Source organism: Peromyscus leucopus, chromosome 5, assembly GCF_004664715.2.
Source record: "Peromyscus leucopus breed LL Stock chromosome 5, UCI_PerLeu_2.1, whole genome shotgun sequence".
Lineage (NCBI taxonomy): Eukaryota > Metazoa > Chordata > Mammalia > Rodentia > Cricetidae > Peromyscus > Peromyscus leucopus.
Window position 1 is genome coordinate 75976331 of NC_051067.1, and position 22780 is coordinate 75999110.

The window sequence follows — 22780 nt, forward strand, 5'->3', positions numbered from 1 at the left end:
AAAACAGTGAGTTTCTAGCCAGGCATGGTAGTAAATGCTTTTAATCTCAGCACTTGGGAGGCAGAGGCAGGTGGTTCTCTGAGTTCCAGGACAGTCAGAGCCACATAATAGACCCTGTCTCCAAATAAATAAATATAAATCTTAAAAAAGAAAAAATAAGTCCAGGAAGGTAGTCCTGGCTAGAGAAGGGAACATCATTTCAGCAACATGTAACCAGGCACCAGGCAGAGATTAGGGTGGGGCCATCCAGACCCCTGGGGAAGCAGTCCAGACAGGGGGACTAGCATGTGCAAGCCCTGAGATGAGATCTTGCTTGGTGGGTGGAGGCTAGTGTGGCTGGAATGGCGTGAGGAAAGGGCGAGGGCTTTAGCTTTGGTCCTAAGTGAGGTAACAACCCTAGAAGACTTGAAGGGAGGAAGCACATGACATGCTTGGGTGTTTGTAGGTGCTCTCTGGTGTTTGTGTAGGGGGTGGTAAGGCCACGCGCCCAGAACAAAGGTCACTAATCTAAGTGACGTGTTGGCTCTGGCCAGGGTGACCTGTGGAGAGTGAGGTTAGAGCCTTTAAGGTTTGCTGCTGGGTGGTGTGCTTAAGAGGAAGGAAGAATGTAGCCGAAAGTTTTCCTGTGTCCCACCTGGTCCACAGCCGCTCAGACCCAAGTAAACACACAGAGGCTTATATTAATTAAAACTGCTCGGCCAGTAGCTCAGGTTTACTACTGACTAGTTCTTGCACTTAAACTCAGCCCATTTCTGTTAATCTATATGTCTCAGTGTTTTCCGTGGCTTTACCTGTCTGCCATTACAAGCTGCTCCCTGGACAGCAGGCTGACATCTCCTGACTCAGCCTTCCTCTTCCCAGAATTCTCCTTGTCTCTTATCCCACCTGTACTTCCTGCCTGGCTACTGGCCAATCAGCATTTTATTAAACCAGTGTACAAAAGCATCATCCCACAGCAGAAGAATCCCAGGGAGTATGGTTTGGGATTGATATCCTGGAAGGACACATGTGGCCCAGATTGGGGAGCCACTGGGAGCTGATTTGTGGGATTTAGGAGGATTATCTTAGAAATGCTCAGGCCAAACAGGTGGTCCAGGAAAGGGTCCCTGCTAAACTTCTAAATGTCAAAAGCCAATGGCATATAAGAGCAATTCAGTTAAGACCTGGAAAGTAGTGGTCCATGCCTTGGTCCTAGCCCTGAGGAGGCTGAGGCAGTACGATTGCTGTTGAGTTTAAGGTCATCTAAGACTAACTAAAAATAAAAAATAAGTAGCCAGGAGGTTGTAGCACATGACTTTAATCCCAGCACTCAGGAGGCAGAGTCAGGTAGATTTCTGAGTTTGAGGCCAGCCTGGACTACAGAGCGAGTTCCAGAACAGCCAGGGCTACACAGAGAAACATTGTCTGGAAAAACCAAGAAAAGAAAAAGAAAGGAAGGATGGAAGGAAGAGAGAGAGAAAGAAAGGAAGAAAGGAAGAAAGAAAGAAAGAAAGGAAGGAAGGAAGGAAGGAAGGAAGGAAGGAAGAAAGAAAAGAAAGAAAAGAAAGAAAGAAAAGCCCTGCACTTGGGAGGTGGAGGCAAGAATTCAAGATCATCTTTGGCTGTATAGTGAGTTTAAGGCCAGCCTGGGCTATATGAGTCTCTGTCCAAAAGAAAAACAAGTCAGTGTGGAGAAATGGGTCAGTGGATGAAGGAGCTTTCCACTAGGCCTGATGACACAAGTTTGGTTCCTGGGACTCACGTGGTAGAGAATTGACTTCTAACTCCTTACACACACACACACACACACACACACACACACACACACACACACACACACAAATACATGTTTGAAAAAAATAAGGTTAGGAGCTATATTCAATATATATATTCAGTGTATATAAGGTCACACTGCTACTCATGCGGAGGACCCAGGTCAATACCAGGCACCCATATGGCACTCATAACCATCTGTAATTGTAGTTCCAGGGAATCTGACACCCTCCTCTGGTCTCCAAGGGTACCAGGCATTCGTGTGTTACATACACACATGCAGGCAAATACATACACAAAATAGAAATAAATCTTAAAGAAATAAAAATAGGGAAGCTGAGTGTAGGGGTGCATGCCTTTAATCCTAGCACTCAGGAGGCAGAAGCAGTTTGAGGACAGTCTGGTCTACATCATAGTTCCAGCCCTGAGAAAATTCCTCCCAGAGGCACACACTGCATCTGGTGCATCTGCCTCAGTTCCATCCTGAGTCTCAGTTCCTTTTTGTACCAACTTTTTCTATCCCCTCACAGCCCTGGTAATAACTAAGCTCTTATGCTTTTGGTCTCAGTCCTCTGTTATTTCGTCCTCCATCTATCCTTCCTGGCTCCTTACCCCTGGCCTTTTTTTTTTTTTTTTTTAAAGATTTATTTATTATGTCTACAGTGTTCTGTCTGCATATACACCTGCAGGCCAGAAGACGGCACCAGATCTCATTACAGATGGTTGTGGGCCACCATGTGGTTGCTGGGAATTGAACTCAGGACCTCTGGAAGAACAGCCAGTGCTCTTAACTCACTGAGCCCACCCCCTGGCCCTTATAAACTCTGTCTTCTCCTCTCTCAGGCCATACGGTTCTGTGTTTGCCTCTGGAGTTCTGCTCCAGTCCTTACAGTACCTGGTTATGTAAAAAGTCCTATTGTCCCCAGTCAGTCTGTCTGTCATGACCCCAGGCTTGAAGGAAGGGGATGGTCTGAGCTTCATCTGCATCTACAAACTGCTTGTCTCCTAGGCTCAGCGAGGGAGTTAGTTACCTAGAGGTTCAGCAGGTCTGAGAAGCTGAACTGTTTGCCAAGTGGTCTATAGTATATGAGCACACAAGAATTTCATAGCAAGGCACAGCTGAAATATTAAGGCTGTATAATGCCAAATATTCTGTGATAAATGGCTTCCCATTTGATGGACCCTTGGTGGGTCAAAGAATAGCTTTAATACACAGCTGAATCTCTATAACATATTCTTGCAGCCCACAAGACATAGTAAGTTCTGGGGCAGCCAGAGCTACATAGTGGGCACCATCTTGAAGAGACAAAAAGGGCAGAGAGATGGCTCAGCAGATCAGGGCTGAAGAACTTGAGTTTGAGTCCCAGCACCCACATACCTGTTCACAACTGTTTGTATCTCCAGTTCCAGGAGATCCAACATCCTTTTCTGGACTCCGAGGAACCAGGCAAGCAAGTGGTACACAGACTTACATGTAGGCAAATGCTTGTACACATAAAATAATTGCCAAACCAAGAAAAATAATCACTAAAGCAAACAAACCTGGCATGTCTGGACTGGGATAGCACAGTGAGCAGAGCATTGCTTGGCTTAGCTGGTGTGCAAGAGGACCTGGCCTGGCTGCATCCCCCAGCACCATACACACAGGACCTGGAGTGCGGAGAGAATATTTGAGGGTACAGGTGCTTGGAGCAAGGGGCAATGGTTGCTTTGAACCAGCGGCTGACTTACTGACGAGTGGGCCTGGTGATACAGCTCAGTGTTCCCGCTGCTTGTCTTTCATGCTGAGGGCTCTGATCACCAGGCAGCATTTCCCTCTCACCAGTGAAAAAAACCAAAGGTACTGCCCGGCGGTGGTGGCGCACGCCTTTAATCCCAGCACTCGGGAGGCAGAGCCAGGTGGATCTCTGTGAGTTCGAGGCCAGCCTGGTCTACAGGGCGAGTTCCAGGAAAAACACAAAGCTACACAGAGAAACCCTGTCTCAACAAACAGGGGGTGGGGGGGCGGAGCTTGGAAGGCCCGGTGTGGTGTCTCCTGCCTTTAAGCCCAGCACTAGGTAGGCGAGGGAGGTGAATGTGAGCTCCCAGACAGCCTAGTCAGGAGGTACCGGCCAGCTGCACACTGACATCCAGAGGAATTTCCAAACCTTATAAATGATCTGGCTAGAGACACCACTTCAGTGTTAACCATTTATTGAACACCTACTATAAACCAACTGCTTCAAAGCCATCATTTCATTTATTTCTGTTTTAGCCCTCACAAGTTCATGAGGTAGGCACTCAGTTCCACTGGAAGGGAACAACCCAGGCCGCCTGTCAGGTGGTGGTGCTTGGGAAGCAAAGCCGCTTAAAGAAGCTGGGAGTAGAAAAAAAGAAGAAAAAAGCAACAGCAGCTGGGAGAGTATGGACCCCTAACACCAACAGCCCCAGCGGGAGACATAGCCGGTCAAAATGGGCAGGTCAACTTGGTGCAGGCCTAGCTAGCTTGTGCAGACCTTGGTGGTCGCCAGCATGCCCTGTGCAGGATTGGGTGTCCACAGGGGTCCTGGTCCCAGGGTCTCAGGCCGGACTCTCTTCCTCCTCTCCAATAGGGCTGGGCAGCCAAGGCGGTGCGGGAGCTCGGGGCCCTGGAAGGGGCACGATGGTGAAAGGTTCAGCAGTCGGCCCCGGGACCGGGGCAGGCGGCTCAGGACATGCGGGGGGCTCGAGCTCCGGCTCCCGCAGGCTGGGGTCGAGCAATGGCTCTCCACAACCGCACTCAACGCCTCCGCTCTCCGCGGCGCCTGCACATCCGCAGCTGGCCGCGGTGGACGCCTCTGACACGCAGCTGTTCTTACGCCGTAACAGCGACAGGCGCCGCCCCAGCGGACCCACAGTGCCCGCACCCGCCGGCAGGAGGCGCTGCAGAAAGTCCCCGTGAGCCTCTCCCAGCGGGCCGTCCACGCCGTCCAGCCGCTGGAACTGCATGTCCTCCTTAGCCAGCCTGCAGATGGACAAGGGGTCAGCACTGAGGCCTCGCTCTTTTGCGTTGATTTATTTATTAGTTTATTTATTTTAGCTTTCCCGTGTTTTTGTTTTGTGTTTTTTTGAGACAGGCTTTGTTTGTGTAGCCTTGGCTGTCCTAGTACTAACTCTGTAGACACAGGGTTTCTCTGTGCAGCAGTTCTGGCTGACCTGGAACTCGCTTTGTATATTACGCTGGCCTCGAACTCACAGAGATCCGACTGCAGGCCTCCCAAGCGCTGGGATTAAAGGCGTGTGCCACCACCTCCTGTCTAGTTTTGTGATATTTATTTAGTTGTTGTTGTTGTTGTTTTATTTTTCAGTAGAGGGAAGGTAGGTTCAGGAAAAGGAATTCTCAGGAGAGGTTCCAAAGGAGGAATGTGTTTTCTCTTCTCTCTCTCTCTCTCTCTCTCTCTCTCTCTCTCTCTCTCTCTCTCTCTCTCTGTGTGTGTGTGTGTGCTGTTGTTTGTTTTGACAAAGTCTTACTATGTAGCTCTAACTGACTGAGATTCACTATGCAGTTCAGACTGGCCTCAAACTTGGTGAAGGAACCTTTGCCTCTGTCTCCCCTGTCCTGAGACTGGCTACAGATGTGTGCCATCAAATCCGGGGCTGTCTGTCTATCTATCTATCTATCTATCTATCTATCTATCTATCTATCACTGTTTATCGACCTTTGAAATGGAGGTTAAGACCGCTTGCACGATAGATTAGACCCTACCCTCTTCTTGATCCCCAAAGCGGATCCGAAGCGCCTGAGATTGACCTGTCTCCACCCACTCCTGTGTCCCTCTGGAAGATCTAGCCATATCCTCTGGCGCTACAACCTCAACTGTGGCCGCATCTTGTCTCTGAAAGTCTTTAGATCTGTCCCCCAGTCTCCAACTGATGACCTCTTCCCACCCCAGTCACAGCCCTGAACTTGATCTCTCTACGTAGCAGAACTCCTGATCCCCTTGGCTCCACCTCCCGAGTGCTGGGGTTCCTGGTTTATGCCACATTCCTGGGCCAAATTGCCTAGCTTGGTTACCGGAGTCCCCGGATTAACCCCACAGACCATAGACCTTCCTAGGCCAGCAGAGCCCTAACCCCGCCCACCGCGCTCGCTCACGCTATATCAAAGGTGGAGCCCTGGAACGAGGGCTGCTGCAGCAGGAAAGCTGTGGCCGCGGTGTAGGGCGCGCGAGCCTCGGCCGCATCCCAGTATAGATCTTTCTCCAGCATAGCCAAATCGTCATACATCTCGTCCACCGCTAGCATCGACACCTGAGGATGTGGAGACGCAGGGTGGGGTGGGTGGAGCCCTCATGGCCCGTGATCCAAGAGAGAGGGGTGTTCAGGGTGAGCCCCGGACCACTTAGAAAACTAGGCCACCAGGAGTAGAGTCTGACCTGGAAGTTGCGGTCAATAAGAAAGTTGGTCTCAAAGTCGTCGTCGTCCTCTCCGAAAGGGTTGATGAGCTGTTCTGCTACCTGAGTACAGAGAAGAGAGGCAGGTGGAGCTTGGAGAATCGTTCATACCCCACTCTTCCGTTCCACCCCTCCCCCACCCCTCCCACCTTAAGCCAGCCGGCGTAGAAGAAGAACTGCAGTAAGGTGAAGATGGGAATGCACAGGTCCAAGGTGTGGTCTTTGTAGCCCTGTGCGGGGTCTAGGAATTGACGGCCGATGAGGCAAGCCAGGAAGTAGCTGTACACTGCGATCGTCACTACCTGGGGGCCAGGCAAATGGAAACGAGATCACTTCTGACCCCCCACCCCATGTGCCTCAGAGAGTCGTGGAAAGATCAGGACCAGCAATGAACTTCAGGCTGATTGAGTTTTAGCTGGCTTTCAGTCCCTACACTCTTTTCACTGAGAAAGGATCTGGCTATGTAACCTAGCCTGGTTTCGAACTCTGGGTCCTCTTGCCTCAGCTTGCCGAATGCTGGGAGAGAGTCCAGATGTGTGCCATTATGACTGACTTCCATTTTTCCTTAAGAGGAATAGGAAGGCCGGGCGGTGGTGGCACACACCTTTAATACCAGCACTCAGAGGCAGAGGCAGGTAGGTGGATCTCTGTGAGTTTGAAGCCAGCCTAGTCTACAGAGTTCGTTCCAGAACAGCCAGGACTGTTTCACAAAGAAACCCTGTCTTGAAAAACAAAACAAAACAACATCAAAAAAGAGGAATAGAGACTCCTATGTTGAATGTAAATGGAGGCATGGAGAAGTTACCTGGGTGTAGACGAGGGGTATGCTAATCCAGTCGTAGTGAAACAGCATCCCACATTTGCTCCGAAACGCATTCAGCTCCTGTGGGCAGATGCGAGTCATGAAGGGGTTGAACACTGAATTCTCGTAGAGATTACATAGGAGTACTCGGATAGAGAAGGGTCATATATTAGGAATTAGGCGAGTATTTGGTGGTGGTATACAACTGGGTGGGGGTACCACGCGCTACAGGGCTGCCGCCGTGGAAATAAGTGCATTGGTAAGGGTGTTTGGAATACAGACTTGTGGGCGATGCAGGGTCAGCCGCCCTCGACCCAGTCCAAAACGCACAATTTCTCTGTTATTCTATAAGAATGACTTCTTCGGGCTGGAGACATGGCTCAGAGGTTAAGAGCACTGACTGCTCTTCCTGAGGTCCTGAGTTCAATTCCCAGCACCCACATGGTGGCTCACAACCATCTGTAATGAGATCTGGTGTCCTCTTCTGTGTATATAATAAATAAACAAAATTAAAAAAAAAAAAAAGAATGACTTCTTCTCAGGCCCACCTCCAGCAGCAGCTTAAGGGCACTGTTGTCGCGGATGCGTCCCTCTCGCCGCGCCTGAGCCGCCAGGCTAGAGAACCACACGCAGGGCACCCAGTATTTGTTGTAGGATGAGTTCAAGTTCTCGAACTTCTTGCGCTCCTCGCGGGTCATAAATCCTGGAGGGGTGTGACCCGAGGTTACTCTCAATGCTCTCCTGTCTGGCCCTGCCATCCTCTGGCCAGAGACTCACCAGCCTCGACCACGTGGTCTATGGTGGGGAACCGCTTGAAGACCGCTGTGCTGACCGAACGCAGGATCAGCACCGCGGAGAGTCCTGCGTAGCGCATGAGCGTGCGCCGGTAGAGGCGGCCTCGATCGTCCCGCCCATGCACGGTGCCGACGACCACGCACATGAGTGCGTCCGGCAGAGGCATGCACAGGTACTGGTTCCACCAGCGATGCACCACCAGAGTCACGTAGAAGCCTGAGGGCAAGCCGGAGAAGGAAGCTCAGCAGGATCCAGGGGCCAAGAGTTTGGGAGCCCAAGCCGTGGAACTGGGATGACAGAGGGTTTGCATCAGAGACACATGGAAAAGGCTGGGCACCCTGACCACACGGGCCATTTGGCTTAAGAACGTGGATATTCAGCCCTTGAAGTCAAAGAGATTGGAGCAGGCTGGGGTACCCCGAGATGGGGGATTGTATCCCAATATGGATGTGGAATCCTAGGGCCCATGTTAGGCGCATGAAGGAACATGTTTCTCTGACCCCAGGGAATCACTAGGTTTGGGGTATCTGGATTGGAAACAAGGTGGGACATTAGTGTGTGGGCGTGGAATGAACGAACACCAGGGACAACTAGATAGATTTACTGCGACAGTCATTGTAGTCCCTGAACCCTGGTTATGAAAGAGTTTTTCCCCTCAGCCAGAGTTACATAAGGAGTTTCAGGGCAGCCAAGGCTACTTAGTGAGAGACCCTGTCTCAAGCCAACAAACAATACACACCTAGAAAGAAAGAGTTTGGCCCTATGTAAGGGGGGGACCTGGGCAGGCTGTTCATCCCAACCATGTGATGGGAGGGTCACATGAGCTTTCTATGGGGCCGGGGGCCAGGCTGGATTTGAATGGAGTCATATTTGGACCCTGGCGGGAAGGCTCTCGGGATGTGTGGGAGGATAGTAATCGGATGCAAACACAACTAGCAGTAAGTCTGTGGAGCTCCCACGGGGCACCTCGGAGTGTACCGTAACCAGGTGATATCCAGTGTCTCAGGATGTAGGGTCATATGGGCATCTTCGAGGTGTGCATTCAGAAGTGGGAGGCCCTGGAGGTTAGATTTGAGTGAGGGTAGGAATGGGGGGGGTCTCCAAAAGGCATGGATGAAAAACAGATTTCTCCCTGAAGTAGGAAGGGGACACTCGGGACGCAACCTCACCAAGCACGAAAGAGACCGGGATGAGGCTGGCGTACTGGTCGCAATACATGACAAGCTTCTCAAAGTAGCGCTTCTGTTCTTCCGCCAGTAAGAAGCTGCGGGGTAGGGAATGCAGTGGCTACAGGTCTCTCCTCCACTCCCGATCCCTTCCACAGGGCGCAGATCCCCAGGCCTTCTCACCGGTAGGCGGCGCTCAGCGCCATGTAGAGCCCCAGGAAACACAGGAGCTCTCGCCACAGGAGCTTGTAGATGCTTCCGCGCCACAGCAGCAGTAGCTGCGAGAAGCCGCCGAAGCGGGCATTCGCCACTCGGGCTGTGTAGGTGACGGTCATTGCTGTGCCGGGCCAGTGTGGTCAATGGAGAGGGGGTTAGCCTGAGCCCTGACCTGTGAGCCATGGGAGAAAGACCGGACTGGTCCTGGGAGTTTCAGGTGCAGGCGCCAGCGGACGTAGCGCACTGTGCTCACTGCACTAGAGCGGTCCCCACCCGCGTCCTGTTACCACGTCCCCCGCCCCGGTCCTGGCTCTCTCCCGAGTTCCCTTCTCCCAGTCTTGTTCTCTCCTCCCCTAGACTGTTGGCCTAAGCCTTTTGGATTTTTAGTTAGGTTCCCCACTTCCTAACCCCCTGGATGAATCTAGTCACTTTTTGAATGGTCTCCCACGTCCCCTCCCTCCAGCCCTTCACCTGTACAATGCTCAACCTCCTTGACTTCCCGAGTCCTCAGTTTCTAAATTCTCGGAGCTTCAACACCCCACCCCATCCCGCCCAGTTCATTGCCCACCCTCCCAACTTTGGTTTCCTCTCTCCACCGCCTTGAGCCTACAGTCTGCCCTGGTTGACTCCTAGTCTGGGGCTACTACTCCCTCCCCCCCATATTCAGAACTACTCTGAATGCCGTCTTTAAGGCTCTGGGTCCCCAGTCTGCCCCACAGCCTCCCTGTCTTCCGCTAGGAACCAGCCCCCTCCGACCCACGCTTAATCCTCCGGCTCTGACCTGTCCGGTCCTACCCCAGACCCTCTTCTCCCTTCTGCCTCCCCTCCTTCTTGTTGATCCTCCTAGCCTTGCCCCCGGTCCCCTAGGAGTCCTGCCCAAAGCCTGCCACTGCAGGGCCCTTTTTCCTCCCAGGCCTGGTCCTTCTCACCTGTGTGGAGGGTGGCAGTACAGGGACAGGCAGGGACAGAGACTGAATGGGAGGGTGGCTTCAGTTTTGGGTGAGGCTGAAGCCACTCTGTGCGGGAAGGGAGCTGGGGAGTGGACGTGGGCAGCCCCTCCCAGGTCCATCCTCTCTAGCTCAGCTCCAGCCTCAGAACTTTGTTTGGAGAAGGTCTGCCAGTTTGTCTCCTGGGCAGGGGGGTGGGGTTGGGTGGGGTGGTGTGTGTGTGTGTGTGTGTGTGTGTGTGTGTGTGTGTGGTCTGCCTTGTACTTCCTTGCTCCTCTTTGTCTGGCTCCCTAGTAGGGAGAAGGAACCTATAGCTGGAAGAGGGAAGAAGCTCCCTCCTACACACACACACACACACACACACACACACACACACACACACACACACACGGAGCCAACAAGACTGGGTCACCTTTCAGTTACCCAAGCACACATTTAGCTTCCCCTTACACAGCTTTACTTTACCACAATGGCAATTCACACTGTCACACAGACTTTCAGGACCTGCCAGGTATGCCAGCAGCTAAGACAGGAGGGCTGTCATGAGTCCCAGGCTAACCTGGTCTATAGAGGGAGACTGAATCGCAAAAAGCCAATAGAGGGCTAAAGTGCTTAAGAGTGTGTACTGCTCTTGTTAAGTTTGTCCCCAGCACCCACTCTGATGTCACAACCGTCTGTAACTCCAGCCCCAGGGGACCAAGGACACCCATACTCTATACCACACAGGCATAGAGACAAATACAATTGAGAAAGTAGGGCTGGAGACATGGCTCAGAAGTTAAGGACTCACGCTGCTCTTGTAGAATTTGGTACCTAGCACCTACATTGTTGCTTACAACTGTCTGTGACTCCAGCTCAAGGGCTTCTTATTCTCTCATTAGCCTTCCTGGGTATTTATTCATGGAGTGTATGTATGTGCATGCAGGTGAAAACACACTTACAATGAAATATAAACAGCCCAGTGGTGTTGGCACATGCCTTAATCCCAGCACTTGGGAGGCAGAGGCAGGCAGATCTCTAAGTTCAAGGCTAGCCTGGTCTAAAGTTTCATCACAGAGTGAGTTCCAGGACAGCCAAGGCTATATAGAGAAACCCTGTCTAGAGGGGTTAAAAAAAAGGAAGGAAGTCACCTCTTTAATTCCAGCACTAGAGAGGCAGAGGCAGACAGAATATGTGAGTTTGAGACCAGCTTGATAGACAGGTCTACATAGAGAGTTCCAGACCCCCCTCCAAAAAGTATAAAGGTGCATATCTATGATCCTATCTTTTCTGAGGGGAGGCAGAGGCAGGAGGATCACTAAGAAGAAATAAAGACACCAACCTGGGTACATAGTGATTTGGGGCAAGCCTCAGTTTGCTACATGGTAGGATTCTGTATAAAAATAATGCTGGACAGTGGTGGTTCATGCCTTTAGTTCCAGCACTCGGGAGGCAGAGGCAGGCAGATCTCTGTGAGTTCAAGGCTAGCCTGATTTACAGAATGAGTTCCAGGACTCCTGGGGGATACAATAAAATCCTGCCTCCAAAAAACAAAACAAAAACAAAAAACAAACAAACAAACAAAGAAACATGGCGTGAGTTTAATCCCTGGAACTCATATAAAGAGAACCAACTCCACAAAGCTGTCCTCTGACACACACACACAGACACACACATACACACACACACACACACACACACACACACAATCACACAATGTTCAGAGTCCCACAAGTCCCACCCCCTTCCTTCCACTGGAACAAGTGACTGTAAGGCAAGTGAAAACTGGAAGCAATCAGTCCTCAGCTCATGGACCCACACCAGCTGCTCCAAACAGCCTTATAGGAGGGCAGAAGAAGGGGGCCAGGGGCCTGCCTTCCTGTATGCTCTCATCACATGACAAAGACTCAGGAGAGCACTCAGCACCCCATGCCTTCCCATCCATAGCCACAGACATTCATATTCAGTTTGAAGTCTGTACAAAGACTCATCCAAAGTCGCATGAGAAGTGTGGGGAGATAGATCTTCCTCAACACAGTGGGATACAGCCCCAGGGTCAGAGTAGGACCTTGGTGGTTCCCAACATTTGTCATTTGCAAGAGTATCTTAATGGTAGAAGACTTGCCAAGCAATTATGAAGCCCTGGGGTCCATCCCTAGCACTGCAGGGGCATGACATCAGGGACCTTTCCTTAACATTCTCATCAACTAAAACCTCAGTGACATTAATGCATTTGTACATTAATGTATTTAGGCAGGCATGGTGGTATATACTCATAATCCCTGCATTTTGGAGGGTAAGCATTCAAGGCAATCTAAGTTATAAGCTCTGTCTAAAATGAAAAAAAAAAAAAAAAGGTCTTGTCTCAATGCTTCCTCCTTTATGTGCTGTGTACAGAAACACCCAGACATATACTCAGGTCTCATACTCAACAATGCCCTGAACACACAACCAGGGACATAAATCTTTGTCCCTATGTTTGGTACTGACTCAAGACAGATGTTCTGTCTTCAGAGACACACCAACGGCAGAGCCACTCCCAGCCTGGCACACAGAAGAGCACTTCCCACGCCCACCCCCAACCTCGAGCATGTCCAGATACATGGGTATGAGAGGGGCAGAGGCTCAGGGGTCCGACCTGGGAGGGGTGCTCGGAGGTGCCCATGAGTCCCTTGGTATCCACCTGCCTCGCAGCCCAGGTGGGAACGACCCAGTGCAGCACCAGGACACAGTGTTCCCAGGCTGGCAGATGTCTGCCCCACCTGGGTAAATTAGGAACCAGCTCGGGCTGGTCACCCTTGGCCCTCTGTCTCCGCTGTCCAGCTGCCTAGCAGCCTATAAACTCCAGCAACGATAGCGGGCTGGGTGACGCTGCCAGCTGCAGGCCCGGGCACTGGACAGGCTGTTCTTGGACAGGCTGCCCTGACTGCCTAGCAGGTGTCCTTGCGCTCCCCGCAGCTTACCCCTTCTCCCCCAGCACACATGCATTCCCACAGTTCCTCCGACCCCCAATTGGTCGGGAGGGCAGGTTGCCTGGTTCACATGCCCTCTCACGGCACTAGCACATGACTCTTAGTGAGGTCTGAGCTGGGTGCTGGGGAGAAAACCCTGTGCCAGCAGCGGAGACGGTTCCTGTTGTTTCCACCAGCCTCAAAGGCAAACCTCGCCTCTGACAACAGTCAGCAGCTAGGTTCTGAACCCAGGCAGTATGGGCTTGGATTCCGTGGTCCTTCTTCCCTATGGCTGCTTCCTTCTGTTTCCATCTGTCACTCCAACGTGCCCATACCAGCTCGCACACACCCAGTCCAGTGGAGGGCAAGTCTAGGCGCAACAATGGGTTCCCCTTACATGCATGCATTCCCGGGCATGTCTAGACCCTGGTTGTACCAGGAACATTTCTGAGTCATGTATGTCTTCCAGCACCCCTTTTTGTCCCCTCACACCAAGCAGCTGTGGCTTGGAACTTGGAGAACACTCAGAAGTCATGTTTCACTCCCAGTCTTTCAGGTGTCCATTATAGTGGTTGTTCAGCAGGTGCCGGGACAAGGGCAGGGGACAGGGGCTACTAAGTAGCTTCTTCAAAGACGTGCTGAGAATTGTGCCACAGTTCAGGTCCCCAATTTAAGGGCTATAGGAGTAAAGCTCGGAACAGCTGGAGGCCTGTCCTGGGGGAGCTTCTGGAAGCCTTCTCTGAAAGCAGGTCCAGCCTTAAGGGAACCCCAGCATCCTCTGCCAACCACCAGTCCTCATTAGTTCCACCCCAGGGGGTGGGGGGGCTGAAAGCATCCCAGGAAGGCAGGAACTAGGGGTGTACATGCAGATCCTTAATCCCCAGTCTGGCAGGACCAGCCTCTGCCCAGGGCGCCCACGAATTCCCAAACTAAACAGCAGGTGGTGTTGGGCTCAATGCCTGCTTAATCCGTTCTCTAGCCTGAGGCTGGCTGCAGAGCCAAGATTCCCACACTCTGACTTTTTTTTTTTGTTTTTGGAGACAGGGTTTCACCTGTGTAACAACCATGCCTGTCCTGAAAGTTGCTTTATAGACCAGGCTGGCCTTGAACTCAGAGATCCCACCTGCCTCTACACCTGGCACACTCTTGAGTTTTTAAGGAAGGGAGCAAATGCTTTCATTATAGGCTTTGAAGCCCTAGAAAGGATCTCTTGAAGACCAGGCTTCTTTCACCCAAGATAGCCTCTTTCCACAACTGTTACCACAAACACGTATCACCCTGGGTGTGTGTGCTCTGGCTGGACCCGTGTGACAGGGGCACAATGACTTCTGTGCAGTGTAGATCTACACGGCTGCCCATGGGTGCTTCCCACCCACGCCTCCACTCACAAACAGCTGTTTAAGATTATTTTATTGAGGAGTGTGAGGCAGGGAGAGGTGGGGGGCATTGCAGCCTCCCAGGCCCCACCAGGGGGAACAGACCTCCTCCCAACGTCCCACCTCCTAAGTGGCTCCCCCTGTACTGTGGGGGACTCTGTGCAAACTCTGTCCCACGGAGAAAGAGGAGGCTGTGAAGTGGCAGCAGCTGGGACGAGCAGTGGCGCTACTGGGTGCTGGGGGGCTTGTAGGGCTCCAGGAGCAGGGCAGAGAAGGTGTTGACTTTATCGGCTCCCCGAACCTCGTGGGGTAACAGTGGCAGCTTCACAATGTGAAAGTCTTCATACAGGTCTTCCATCTGTAACCAGGTCAGAGAGCAGAGATTCAGGGCAGAAGGGGTTCCCAAGGGGGGGGGGGCAGAGGCCTCTTGATATAGTAAGTGGGAGTGGAGCTAGCAAGTCCGGGACTGGACTAGATGTCATGCTTCCCAGTCCAGCCTCAGTCCTCTAGACACAGAAGGACCAGGAGTTGGAAGAGGGTAGGTCACCAGGAGGCACAGAGGTCAGACAGGTCTGGGGCATGGCTCTGCAGAAGAGTATTGCTAAGCATGTAAGAAGCCTCACGTATGATCCACAGCAAGACCCAGATGAACTCTCTCCGTCCCTCTGTCTCTCTCTACTGAGCTACAGCCCCAGCCCTCAAAGGTAATAACGGTAAAAGATACAGGATTCTTGGCTGGGCTGGGGCTGGGCAGGTGGACACACCTGGTCCAGGTATTTGGCCTGGATCTTGTGGCGAGCCTCACACATCTTGCAGGGTTTTTCAGGGTCAGGGAAGACGAGCTGGTTGACGATGATGTTGTGGGTGTCGATCTTGCACTTAGCTAGCTCCTGGATCAGCCGCTCTGTCTCGTACAAGGACAAGAATTCGGCGATGCACACGCAAATGAAGGTCGTTTGTTCCTGTGGGGCACAAGACAAGAGTAAAGAAGGGATCTCACTATCCTCATGAGCCTCTCACCACCTGCTGGATCACAACTCACAGGGTCCTTGAACTGCTCACTAACGGATCGGATGACAGGCAATGTCTCTTCTAGCTTGGAGGCCAGCTGGTCAGCATTCATGTCCCCCAGGCCCAGCATGTTGCACATCTGTGGGGATGAGGGGACAGGTTTGTCACCTTCCTGGGCTCACCAGGGGCTTGCTGAATACTGCAGCATTTCCATGGAAGGTGTGGGCTCTGGGGCCAACTCACGGGGGTAGGTCTGTGTAATTTTAGTTCTCCCACTTTGTGAGCAAACAAGCTAAGATATCTGACCTCCTGAATTCTCAGTTTTTCCATCTCCACACCTTACCTCCAAGAGCCGTTTGCTATGTGAGCTGCCATGGGTTTTGTTACAGACTGGTGCTAAGCACTAAGTAGATACCTAGCAGACACTACTATCTGAGTGAGGCTGGAGGAAAGTATATGCATGCTCTAGACATGGGAGTGGGGACAAGTGTCATACTATTGACAATCCACAGAACCATTCTTGGACCTTCCTTTTTTTTTTTTTTTTTTTTTTTTTCAAGTGTATGTGCTGTTGGATGAGCATTACAGCTGACAGAGAAGGAAAGGAAGACCAGAGAAGTGAAAGATTGACTCGAGGTCACATAGCAGGTGAGATTTGGAGGGAGGCAGTCCATTTCACAGCGAGGGAGACAGGGGACCATGCTTCTTGCTCTGCCACATGGAACATGGCCCCGGCAAGACACTGACAGAAGGAGCGTGTGGCACCTGCCTGTGAGATGAAGGGGCTGATCTGGTTCTTGATCTGCATGAGGCGGCCCAGGCCTCGCTCCACGATGGTGGGGAAGTTCAGGAGTCTGAGTGTATGGCCGGTGGGTGCTGTGTCGAACACTACCACTGAGAAATTCATGCCTTTCACCAGCCTGAGGGGAGATGAGGGTCAGGCTCACAGCAGAGGCCCTCCCAGGGGAGGCAGGCAGCCCTCCAAGCCCTCCCAGGCTTACCTCATGACCTCAGCATAGCTCATGGCCTCATCAATGCCAGGGAAGGCGCTCATGGCCTCCTGCATCATCTTCTTGCCCATGCTCAGCATGTTGTCCTCCTCGAAGAACTCGTCGGGGAGCTCCGCCACGCCCAGGCTGGGGTCTATCTCCTGGGGGCCGAGGGGACCAGACTCAGGCTGCTGCGATGACCGACTCCCAGAGGGGGTCTCAACTCCTAGGTGCAGGCCAGAGGAAGCCCATGTAGGGCTCTAACCACATAGGATCCCGGGTCTGTCCCATCAATGGTTTAACCTTCACAATCAAGTAAGAAATTGCAAACTGGGACTAGGGGAGGCCCCAAAGATAAGCTGAAACCCATGCCCATTGCAGGATTCCCATAGCTGTCTGCCACCCAAAATTTGCCTTCCCAATATACAACCACAGATAGCTCCGACTATTTTTTAGATCATGCCTCTAATGTGGGCCATCTTTGAGTATAATTCTATTATTTATTTATTTGGTTTTTCAAGACAGGGTTTCTTTGTGTAGCCTTGGCTGTCCTGGAACTAACTCTGTAGACCAGGCAGACTTTGAACTCACAGATATCCACCTGCCTCTGTTTCCTGAGTGCTGGGATTAAAGGTGTGTGCCACCAAAGCCTGGCAGATTCTTTTATTTATTTTTTTTTAAAGAAAGAAAGTAGGGGCTGGGGAGATGGCTCAGAGGTTAAGAGTGCTGGCTGTTCTTCCAGAGGTCCTGAGTTCAATTCCCAGCAACCACATGGTGGCTCACAACCATCTGTAGTGAGATCTGGTGTCCTCTTCTGGCCTGCAGTCATACATGCTGTATACATAGTAAGTACATAAATTAAATAAATAAATAAATAAACAAACGAAAAGAAAGTAATCATTATATTGTGGAGGTTGGCCTTCTTCAAGCTCCTGAATGCTGGGATTACAGGTGTGTTCTACCAGGCTCGGCTCTCTGCAGCTCATGTGATCTGGTTTCCTCTCCCCGCCCATTTGCTGTCCCTCTTGGTCAGTATTCTATTCTCTTTTTTTCTGGCAGGGGGGGAGGGGCTGGGGGTAGTGTTGCAGGTGGAACCAAGGGCTTTATACAGGCTAGGCCAGTGCTCCCATCAAGTTATGCCTTCAGCCTCACTGCGAGATTCTAAGCAGAGTCTTTACCACTGAGCAATTCCCAAGCCCCTTAAAGGTGGATTCTAGCTGAGCACTTGCCCCCATGGCCCCATGGCCCCAGCCTTGGTCTGCTCCCTTACCCAGTCTAGGCTACATGGGAAGCTTCTGCCAACTCTCCTTTTACTTTACTGTTGACAGGCTCCTCACTCTGCTTTTCCCTAGCTGTTTGGTATTGCTATTTTGGGGGCAAAAACATACCTCAGTCATACCTGCCCCCATTCCTAATGACATCTCCAACAGATGCTACCCCTACTCCCTCCTCAAATGTCCCCTGTCTCACTCACTGTGGAAGGCCTGGCCCTTGCAAGAAAAGGCAGCCCTGGCTGGGCCTGGCGGTATAGACTTGTAATCCCAAGTACTCAGAAGAATGAGGCAGAGAGGTTCAAGATCTACCAATGCTACAGAGTGAGCTAAAGCTGGCTGTAAACGTAGTGAGACCCAGCCTGAAAACAGCAAGAGCAAAGCCACAAACAAAACTGAGAAGGTTCAACACATAGAGAAACTCGCTCTGGGAGCCTGAGGACCCGAGTTCTATCCTGGACTCCACTGCAGGGAGAGGAAAAGAAGCGTTCAGTCACACACGCAACAATAACAAAGAAGAAAAGGGCTGGGGAGTTCAGTGGTGAATCTGGCCTAGTATGCAATCCCTATTTCTGGAAAAAAAACTTAAAAAGAAAAGATGGCTGGGCAGTGGCGGTGCACACCTTTAATCCCAGCACTTGGAAGGCAGAGCCAGGCGGATCTCTGTGAGTTCCAGGCCAGTTACTATTTCCCTCATTAAACCAAAACCAAGCAATCTTAGGCACTGGAGAAATGGCTCAGAAGTTAAGAGTCCTGGTTGCTGTTCCAGAGGACCCAGGTTTAATTCCCAGCAACCACATGGAGGTTCACCACCACATATAAATCCAGTCCCAGGGGATCCAACGCCCTCTTCTGGACCTGAGGGTACCACATCCACTTGGTGCACAGACATACATGCAGACATAACATCAATGCACAAACAAAAAAAAAAAAATGAAGCGAAACCAATCAGTTTTTGGCAGGCACCATGACATATGCCTGTCATCCCCACACTTTGGAGGAGGATCATTAAGTTTAAGATTGTCCTTGGCTACAAGGTTGAGGCCACACTAGACTACATGAGACTCAGTCTCAAAACAAACAAAAAACTCAGAATAATGAGGCTTGAGGAGATGCCTTAGTGGTTAAGAGCACTGGCTGCTCTCGCAGGGAAGGTAGGTTTGAGTCCCAGCACCCACACCAGGCATTTCACAACTACTTATATCCTTAGTTCTAGGGAATCTGAAGTCTTCTTCATAACTCTCCAAGCACTGCAGGAAAGCAGAACATGCCACACATAGTCACACAAACACACACATAGGGCTGGAGAGATGGCTCAGGGGTTAACAGCACTGGCTGTTCTTCCAGAGGTCCTGAGTTCAATTCTCAGCACCCACATGACAGCTCACAACCATCTGTAATGAGATCTGGTGCCTTCTTCTGGTGTACAGGCATACTGTGTACATGGTAAATAAATAAATCTTAAACACACACACATACACGTGTAAAAAAAAAAAAAAAAAAAAAGAAGGATGGCCTAGTGGATAAAGCACTTGTGTAAGTGTGGGGACCAAAATTTGGGTCTCCAGAACCCATGCAAAGGTGGGCATGGTAGCATGACTCCCTAATCCCAGGGCTGCTATGTTGAGATAAGAGGTGGGAGGTGGGGAACCTCTGGCAACTCTCTGGCCACCTGGCCTCGTGCATACAGCTGTAAACGAGAGACTCTGCCTCAAACCAGGGGGAAGAGCAAACATCAGTATCCCAGTATCTGAAGGTGTCCTGATACCTCCATAATGGCATATGGGCATGGTTGTGTACACACACACACACACACACACACACACACACACACACACACAGAGAGAAAACATGAAGACGTGACCAATGTAAACCCCCAGCCTTCTTGCTACTCTTCCTGATTTCACCCTTGACTTGCAATCTAATTTCCATATGACAGCCAGACATGGGATTTCTTTGTTTTTTTTTTTTTTCAGGCAGGGTTTGTCTATGTAGCCCTAGCTGTCCTGGAACTCGCTCTGTAGCTGGCCTTGAACTCACAGAGATTCGCCTGGCTCTGCCTCCCGAGTGCTGGGATTAGAGGCGTGTGCCATCACCCCGGGCCAGGCACTATAATATTTTTAAAGAAAGGGTCCTACTATGGAGCCTTGCTGGCCTCAAATTTATAGTGATCCACCTGCCTCTACTTCTCTAGTGCTGGGATTAAAGGTATTCATCACCATGCCCAGCCCTTTACAAAGCATGAACTCGAAAGCTGGGAATGAGACTGAATAATGGTCTATCATGCTGGATGGATGCCCTGGGCTTCATCTCAAGCAGCAGCAGCAGCACCACCAACACCAACACCAACACAATAACAACAAGACAAAAAACATGAGTATGGGGCTAGAGAGATGGCTCAGCAGTTGAGAGCGTGTACTGCTTTCTAGAGGACCCTCATTCAATTTCCAGTACCCACATAGGGGTGGGAGTTCACAATTTCCGGTAACTCAAGGGGAACCTGATACCTCTGGCCCCCTGCACATATAACTAAAAATAAAGTTAATCTTCAAAAGAATAGCTTTCTAAAAAAAAGCCTGCTGGGGGATGTCTTTCTGTATGCTATGAACATATGTTGTATAAGTTGATTTGGCCTATGGCAAGGCAGCTTAGAGGCAGGCAGGAAATCCAAGAGAGACAGGAAAGAGAAAGGAGTCTGGAAAGAGAAGCTGAGAGCTGCCGCCAAGAGAAGCAAGATGTAAAAGTACTGGTAAGCCACAACTCCATGTAGCAATGCATAATTTAATACACATGGGTTAATCTAAGATATAAGAGCTAGCTAACAAGAAGCCTGACTCATAGGCCATACAGTTTGTAAATAATATAAACCTCTGTGTGTTTACTTGGGACCAAGCAGTTGCGGGACGCGGGAGGGAGAGATTCATTCCAACTGCAGGGCCAGGCAGGACCGGAGAAACCTTCCAGCTCCAAAAGCCTTCTATCAAACTTACACTCAAAGCCAAACTGCTTGCTTGGCCAGCAAAATCCCACAGTGCCTACCTCTGGTTGGTTCTTCCTCCTTCTCCTTCCCTTCCCTTTGCTTGCTTAGCTCCATTTGGTCACCTTCCTGTTCCTTAATGGTGTCCTTCCCACACGTCCCTCGGGGGTATGCAGGGAAAGGGTGACACCAAAGAGATGAGTACGTAGACTATGAACTGCCTGGTGGCTGCTGGCAGGTATGCCCCCAGAAGACCTTCTGGTTGGAGCTCAGAGGTTAAGAGCACTGGCTGCTCCACCTGAGCATTTGGGCTTGATTCCCAGCACCCAGATGGTGGCTCATAACCATCTGTAACTCCAGTCCCAGAGGATCTAATGCCCTCTTCTGGCCTGCATGGTTATCAGGCGTGCATTCTGGGTAAAACACCTGTCATTAAAATAAAATAAAACAAAACAAAATGCCAGGCCGTGATAGTGCACGCCTTTTATCTCAGCACTTGGGAGGCAGAGACAGGCGGATCTCTGTGAGTTCAAGGCCAGCCAAGTCTACAGCGTGAGATCCAGGACAGGCACCAAAACTACACGGAGAAACCCTGTCTCAAAAAACGAACCACCAAACAAACAAACAAACAAACAGCAACAACAACAAAAAAGGGAACATCAGCCAGAGCCAGTTCCAGCTTTACCTACCATAGCAAAGAGGTTGTCATAGCCTTTGACCTTGGTAGGCACCTTGGAGAACTTCTGATCAAAAGCATCTGAGATGTTGTGGGCTGGGTCTGTGGAAATGATTAGAACACTCTCACGACCTTTAGAGAGCTGGACCGCCAGGCTGCAGCTGCACAAAGGAAGAAGGAAGACGAGGAGTGAGGAGCCAGCCCTGGTAGTGGGGTTCATAGCAGGAGAGCAAGGTCGGGCCACAGGGACCTGGATCAGAGGAACCTTAAGAACAAGTATGGGAGCATGCCTTAACATCTGCAGAGATCACCACCTGACCCTTCCATTTGGATTGGACTGGTGTGCAATGTTCAGTTGACTCTTTCGGCTTGTTAGAGTGCCTGCTTTTTGGGTATGCAGTGGCACAGTCCAGCTGTCCAACCAACACAGATTGCTCTCCCTTCCTCCCTCGTTCAGGGACAACACGTACTTCACCTCTCAATGGACTGAGGCACTGTAATCATGTGCCTTTTACACTCCCTTCTACTCCTTCCCGCGCTGGGCATCAAATGAAGGTTCGTCATACTATAATAGCTTGTATTAGTGTCCCTCCCTCTACTATCAACTTCCTAGGGGGTACTGTCCAGGAGACTGCGATATTTAAATACTCCTCTGCACACACCACGCGCTGGATTCACAAGACCCAAAGAGGGATAATCCAACTCAGGGCGCCAGGTTTGCATTCAGGAGGTATCTTCGGGAAGCTGCGGTAACTTCCGGAGAGTACAACCCCGAAGAGCCCCGCTCAGCTCGCTTTGCCCCGCTCGGGATGAAAGAGCCGGTCCCTGTCCTCCCCTTCGTCCGGTGGTACATCCCACCCGTCTTCTCGGCCCCACCAGAGCCTCCTTACCTGCAGGTGGTCTTACCCACGCCACCTTTGCCCCCGACGAAGATCCACTTAAGGCTGCGCTGCTCGATGATATTGCTGAGCGTGGGTTCCAGCGGCTCCACATCAGGAGCATCCTCGAACTCCTCCGCCTCAACCCCCCACCCGGCCACCCCTGCCGCCATCTTGGAGCCGGCTCACGTGATCAAGCGGGACGCACCACGTCCTAAACACCTACAGGGGAAATGAATCTGCCACATCCCTGTGGAGGCGGGAAGCCTGACTTAGTCTACTCCTGCATTGACATTTAGGAACAATAGACGCTATATTGTCACCGTTTTATGCGTCGAGGACTCACCTTGGTGAACTTCGGTCTGTAGTTTTCTAAGAATTCCCCTGTCTTGTGAGTGTATTGGTATGACTCACAGTATTGCCTCCCAGTGATTGGATCCTAAGTCTTGCGGTACTCTTTTTCATTGGCTGTAGCTTGTTTCACTTCCACTAGTCACGCTCAAGTCCCTGTAGGCGGCAATCTCTCTCTCCTTAGCAACCAGTCAAACATCCCGTCTAAGCTCTTTGAAGTTAGAGCAGAGG

At 51.1% G+C, this 22780-nt stretch overlaps 2 protein-coding genes across 3 annotated transcripts; both read right to left on the reverse strand.

Moving 5' to 3' along the window:
- Window positions 1-3965: 3965 nt before the first annotated feature.
- Window positions 3966-9314, reverse strand: Best2 (bestrophin 2). Its single transcript, XM_028862240.2, has 9 exons — window positions 9111-9314; window positions 8931-9025; window positions 7744-7977; window positions 7515-7669; window positions 6970-7047; window positions 6314-6466; window positions 6147-6227; window positions 5867-6021; window positions 3966-4735 (listed from the first exon to the last, which is right to left on the reverse strand). Exons 1-9 carry the CDS (start codon window positions 9260-9262, stop codon window positions 4312-4314), a joined length of 1527 nt encoding a protein of 508 aa, XP_028718073.1. The 5' UTR covers window positions 9263-9314; the 3' UTR covers window positions 3966-4311.
- Window positions 9315-14413: 5099 nt separating this feature from the next.
- On the reverse strand, window positions 14414-22406 carry Get3 (guided entry of tail-anchored proteins factor 3, ATPase). Of its 2 annotated transcripts, none has more exons than XM_028862234.2 (7): window positions 22211-22406; window positions 21334-21481; window positions 16409-16557; window positions 16177-16327; window positions 15439-15546; window positions 15161-15358; window positions 14414-14754 (listed from the first exon to the last, which is right to left on the reverse strand). In XM_028862234.2, the coding sequence occupies exons 1-7, from the start codon at window positions 22369-22371 to the stop codon at window positions 14623-14625; spliced, it is 1047 nt and encodes a 348-aa protein (XP_028718067.1). In that variant the 5' UTR covers window positions 22372-22406; the 3' UTR covers window positions 14414-14622. The 2 variants fall into 2 exon arrangements, with proteins under 2 accessions (XP_028718067.1, XP_028718069.1); XM_028862236.2 differs by having other exon boundaries at window positions 16409-16622; window positions 22211-22404.
- Window positions 22407-22780: the final 374 nt, after the last annotated feature.

Bases quoted from the DNA above. Each gene is read 5' to 3' on its own strand.
- Get3 (XM_028862234.2), bottom strand. From the start codon at position 22,371: ATGGCGGCAGGGGTGGCCGGGTGGGGGGTTGAGGCGGAGGAGTTCGAG. The intron at 15,359-15,438 runs GTGAGTTGTGAT...TGTGCCCCACAG, and splicing joins GTGAGCAGTTCAAGGACCCT to GAACAAACGACCTTCATTTG. The intron at 14,755-15,160 runs GTGTGTCCACCT...ACCTGGTTACAG, and splicing joins AGGCCAAATACCTGGACCAG to ATGGAAGACCTGTATGAAGA.
- Best2 (XM_028862240.2), bottom strand. From the start codon at position 9,262: ATGACCGTCACCTACACAGCCCGAGTGGCGAATGCCCGCTTCGGCGGC. The intron at 7,670-7,743 runs GTGAGTCTCTGG...ACACCCCTCCAG, and splicing joins AGACCACGTGGTCGAGGCTG to GATTTATGACCCGCGAGGAG. The intron at 7,048-7,514 runs GTGGGCCTGAGA...ATCTGCCCACAG, and splicing joins CCCTTAAGCTGCTGCTGGAG to GAGCTGAATGCGTTTCGGAG.